The 4,491-nt window shown below is 46.6% G+C and overlaps 2 protein-coding genes across 2 annotated transcripts; both read right to left on the bottom strand.

Moving 5' to 3' along the window:
• Positions 1-1,258: 1,258 nt before the first annotated feature.
• LOC105557074 lies at positions 1,259-1,885 on the bottom strand. Its single transcript, XM_012004219.1, has one exon. The coding sequence runs from the start codon at positions 1,883-1,885 to the stop codon at positions 1,259-1,261; it is 627 nt and encodes a 208-aa protein (XP_011859609.1).
• Positions 1,886-2,043: 158 nt separating this feature from the next.
• LOC105557073 lies at positions 2,044-2,703 on the bottom strand. The gene has a single exon (XM_012004218.1). It carries the CDS (start codon positions 2,701-2,703, stop codon positions 2,044-2,046), a length of 660 nt encoding a protein of 219 aa, XP_011859608.1.
• Positions 2,704-4,491: the final 1,788 nt, after the last annotated feature.

The following is a 4,491-nucleotide window of genomic DNA, read 5'->3' as shown; positions in this document are numbered from 1 at the left end:
CTCGGTTGTTTCCTATGTCTCTTGAAGTGTACGCGATAGCCGCATGCGTTTGACGTCAGACTGTCAGTCGCGCGAGCCGGGTTCGAGTCCCGGCGAGCCGTCGTTTTTTTCCGCGATTATTTTATTCTTTTACGGTGATGGTGGGGGGGGATCCATGCGGCTCGCGCGTGCATGACTCATTGCCTCTGTTACTCTGCGCGATGGCGCGCCGTAGTAACCGAGGACGCCGCGCGGCGGCGCGGGAGCGCGGGTATGCTGTCCGCGAAGGAGGGCATTGCCCCCACCTCCGTGTGGACCTGTGTGGAGGAGGGCTTGGACCCCACCTCCACGTGGGCCTGTGTGGAGGGGGGCCTCGCCCCCACCCCCATGTGGGTGTGAAAGGGGAGGGGCTTCCCCTCCCCCCACCCCATGTGGGCGTGTGGAAGGGGGTGGGGCTTACCCACCACCCCCACCCCGGCTGCGTACCCCCCTCCCCGCGCCGCGCGCGGCGGCCTTGAGGTAGTAGTAACCTAGCCTATCTACTCTTTTCCTCCAAATAATCGTGGATTCTTCATTAGATCCCTTAGGAGTTTATCAACTGCTCCTAGGCATGTCCGACAGTCATACTCGCCTCATCCCATATGATGAGTTTTGCAGCAATCAGTTCTCGCGCAGCTATAGAGTTTTCTCTAATATTACATTTTGCACCATTATCAATTGGGATGGACAACTTGAACAGTGAGTGATAGGTTCTTCCTCCCTTTAGAAGTGTGGCAGCAATGCCAGTTGAGGCACATGGAAGAACCACCTCGTTTTTTCCTCGGATTAATCTCAGTAATGTGTTAAACAGGTACGTTTTACCACTACCAGCAAATCCATCGATACAAAACAACCTCTGAGGTTCATTCTCATTGTCAATTGCTCTCATGACTAAATCATACACTTTTTTTTGTTCCTCATTTAGTGTTGATAATAAATAGTTACCACGTTGCCTTTCCTCTTCCACATTATATTCTGTCATGTAAATATTTACCGGATATGGATTTGGCAATTGAAAATTTACACAGCTACTTCCATTAATTTTCAGAATTTCCTCTATATAAATCAAAGCCATATTTTCAGGATCGACAACATTGTTGTGTATATAGTCCTCAATCATTGACTCTTTGTATCTATTCCAAAGTGTTGGTACATCTGTTGGAGTTCCAAAAATGCAAATGTAGGCAAATAGCTCTCGAATCTGTGCAGGCATTTGGGATCCTGTCGCTTCTTCCAGCGTTTAGTCCCAAAGATCATCAGTTTCTACCAAATTCTTTGCAATTGCCGCATCCTTGAATGTCTCATACAGAACTCCATTGACAGTTCTCAGATCTTCATAACATTTAGCTCCAGTCACATTAAGGAGTAGTAGACGGAGATAAAATCTTTCAGTGTCTCTGATACTCACTGTGTATAGCCTTGAAATTATTTTGTTAACACCTTTTTGGCGTAGCTTCCAATTAGTTTCCTTTTCTTCATAAACATAATGAGAAGGTATATCTGTGTAAAGAAATTTTCTCGCATTTTCATCATATTGATTCAATTTGAACCATGCAGTCAATGTAGTATCTCGGTTGAGCTCTCTTTCAGCAGCTTGCTCTTCATTTCCGGCTCGGAAATAAACCATTTGGCGATTAGGCAAATGAACTGCCAGTCTTATTACTGTGTGAGACTTCATGAACAGATCGTATCCATTCAGTCTCCAAATTGCTTCTGGAGCACTAACATATCTTGCATCCATGAATGAATTAACTTCATCTACTTTAATGAACTTTGTGCCATCTCGTGCTTGCACTTCAATTGCAGCACAGTCAAATCCTTTGTGAATGTACTTGATAACTATTTTACGCTCTTCACTGATGAGCATATTTCCAAATTGATGTGCCGATCATATTTCATAATTAAATATGGCGAATATGGCACCACCCATCGATTGTCAATTTCTTTTCCTCTGACAATGTATTTTTTCCCAGTATTCCTTCGTTGATGCATGGGATATCCATTTACATTAGCATTTGTTTCGTCTCAAAACTCTTTTGGAAAGCCTTTTATGCATTTTCCATCGTTCCCAGTGCAAGAATATCTACGTGAAAGGTCACCACAGGGTCCATGAATCATGTGCCTCAGAACTTTTGCATTAAGTTCTGGATATCTTTCTTCGTCAGGCATTTCAGCCCATACCATCATGTCAATTAATCCTTGAAGTCGAGGCTTCTCTTCCTCACTCAACATTGCAAGTAAATGCATATGTGGAAGTCCTCTGTTTTGGAACTCAATCACGCCTGCATAGGCTATGATATTTCCAAAAATTCTATTTTGGATCAGCTCCCTCATAACCTCTTTGACGTCCAAGCTGAATGTTTTAGCGACTAAATCAGGTCGATACTCTACTTGGCATCCATCAAGGTTCTCCTTAATTTCAGGGCATTGAGGATTGCATGTCATTGTTAGAAAAATATCTGGTTTACCAAACTTTCTAACCAAAGACATAGCATCTTGGTATCTTTCTTGCATATTTCTTGGACTGCCCATAAATGAGGATGGTAATATTACAGGTATACCAGCTGTAATTCCTTCATTTTCTGCTCTATTATGAAGATGATCCATTAGCCCTGAATAAAGTTCAGCTCTTAATTGGGGCTGATTCACTTTAATGTAATTAAGCTTATTCGCTTCAGTTTTCATATAGGCATCAAGTATAAATTGACATCTCAACTTGCCTGCCCTTTGAAAATGGCTGAATTCGGCTCTTGATGCAAGTAAGTGTGCATAATAATCCATTTGAGTTACTTCGAATCCTGGATATTTAGGATTATCAGTTTTCAATTCTGAATGTCATCCATCGTTACCGTATGGATATAACAAAGGATAACACATTGAGTCACACCTTCTGTCCAGAATTGAAATTTATTGGACATCTGTTACGACCGCGTTTTTTATTTCTGCGCGGGGACGTCAGAAATATTCTGACGAGAAGGGGGAAGGCGGAGAAGGAAGAGAGAGTTAGAAATTTCAGTGTGCGCATGTGTGGGTGTATAAATGAGTGTGTGTGAGTGTGATCTGTATGTTGTTTTATTTACATGAGTATGTACAGGGTGTATACAAAGGGGAAGAGGCCTATAACGACGGCATGTTCCGCCCCCTTTTGGGGATGTCGACGCGAGGGCGGATAATTTTTATCCTCCGCTGGAGTGGTATGTTCGAGACCACCCGCGGACGAGCAGTCGGTACCCGGGCTATCGCCGGCTCCTTTGACGCGAGCGAAGGTGCTGGGCCGGGGATCGCGGCCAGAGGTGCCCGTGGTGGAGGGGTAATAGGGGGCCGCGGCCTCCACACTCGCTGAGGGCAGTGCTCGCCGGAGGTAGGCGGGGGTGGGCGGACAGGAGGTGCTTGGAGGTTCTCAATACGTGGGGGAGGAAACTTCTGAGGAGGCTGACGGTACGGGGGAGGAAGTTTCTGTGGGGGAGGAGGCTGAGGGTACGGGGGAGGAAGCTTCTGAGGAGGAGGGGGCTGAGGGTACGGGGGAGGAAGCTTCTGAGGCGGAGGAGGCTGAGGTTGCTGAGGAGGAGGTGGCGGGTGGTGTTTCTCCCGGGGTTCGGGTACAGGAGCGGTACGGGGGTACACCTCGAATACCCGCGGGTCAAACACCCGCACCTGGTGGTGTGCTCTGACCAGGCGCCTTAATTGGCGCTGCCGCCCCGAGCGGCGGGACCGGCCCATGATCGGGCTTCCTGCGGAAGGCACTCATGGTTAAGTTGTTAATCGCACAAATTAATTAGTGGGGAGGGGAGGTAACGGTGTCCTGCTCTGGCACACACGGAATTGCGTAGTGTTCCTCCTCCCGTTTGCTTTACCCGTGGGTGGAAAGCATTGGTTTCTGTGGGAGTACTCAGTAGCGTGCCATTAATCACTGGGATTCAGTTGCGTCGCTATCATCATCGTACTCCATTGCAACGCTATCTCCATTGTAATTACCTTATAGCAACCGCGAAAACAAGGATACAGAATTAATAATAACTAAAGAACGAGAGAAAGGACGAAAGATGAGAAAGAAAACGAAATATTACTGGGGAACAAAATCGTCCCTGTCCTCTATCACGGACCTTATAAGAAAAGAAAAAGAAAAGGAACTTGAGAATTGGCTTAATATGCCGGGGCTGTCGTGGCCCGAATATGCTTTCATTTGCATGCCTTACTGGCTCAAATGCTTGTTCCGAAACCACAATGCGTATCTGGAACAACGTTATTTAGTTCGTTTGTTTCCCCGTGTGCCAGGTGCCCATTCGAGGTTTCCCTAACAGCGAGGGGACCCTGTTAAATTGCCGGTAGCAATGAGAGGTGGAAAAATTGTCATGGTTGTCTGGATGAGTCCCCCTTTTCTTTTGTGGGGTCTGACTCGGGGAACGGAGACGACGGCGAAAAAGAAACAGCAAAACAGGAGGCACGAGGCGTCAGGAAAGAGAAAAAGAGGCG

Source organism: Vollenhovia emeryi, unplaced genomic scaffold (genome assembly GCF_000949405.1).
Source record: "Vollenhovia emeryi isolate VEMERY1.0 unplaced genomic scaffold, V.emery_V1.0 DF939631.1, whole genome shotgun sequence".
In the NCBI taxonomy this organism is placed as follows: Eukaryota; Metazoa; Arthropoda; class Insecta; order Hymenoptera; family Formicidae; genus Vollenhovia; species Vollenhovia emeryi.
Note: the sequence above shows the minus strand (reverse complement) of the source record. Positions and strands in the feature narration are given on the sequence as shown.

Bases quoted from the DNA above. Each gene is read 5' to 3' on its own strand.
- LOC105557074 (XM_012004219.1), bottom strand. From the start codon at position 1,885: ATGCTCATCAGTGAAGAGCGTAAAATAGTTATCAAGTACATTCACAAA.
- LOC105557073 (XM_012004218.1), bottom strand. From the start codon at position 2,703: ATGAAAACTGAAGCGAATAAGCTTAATTACATTAAAGTGAATCAGCCC.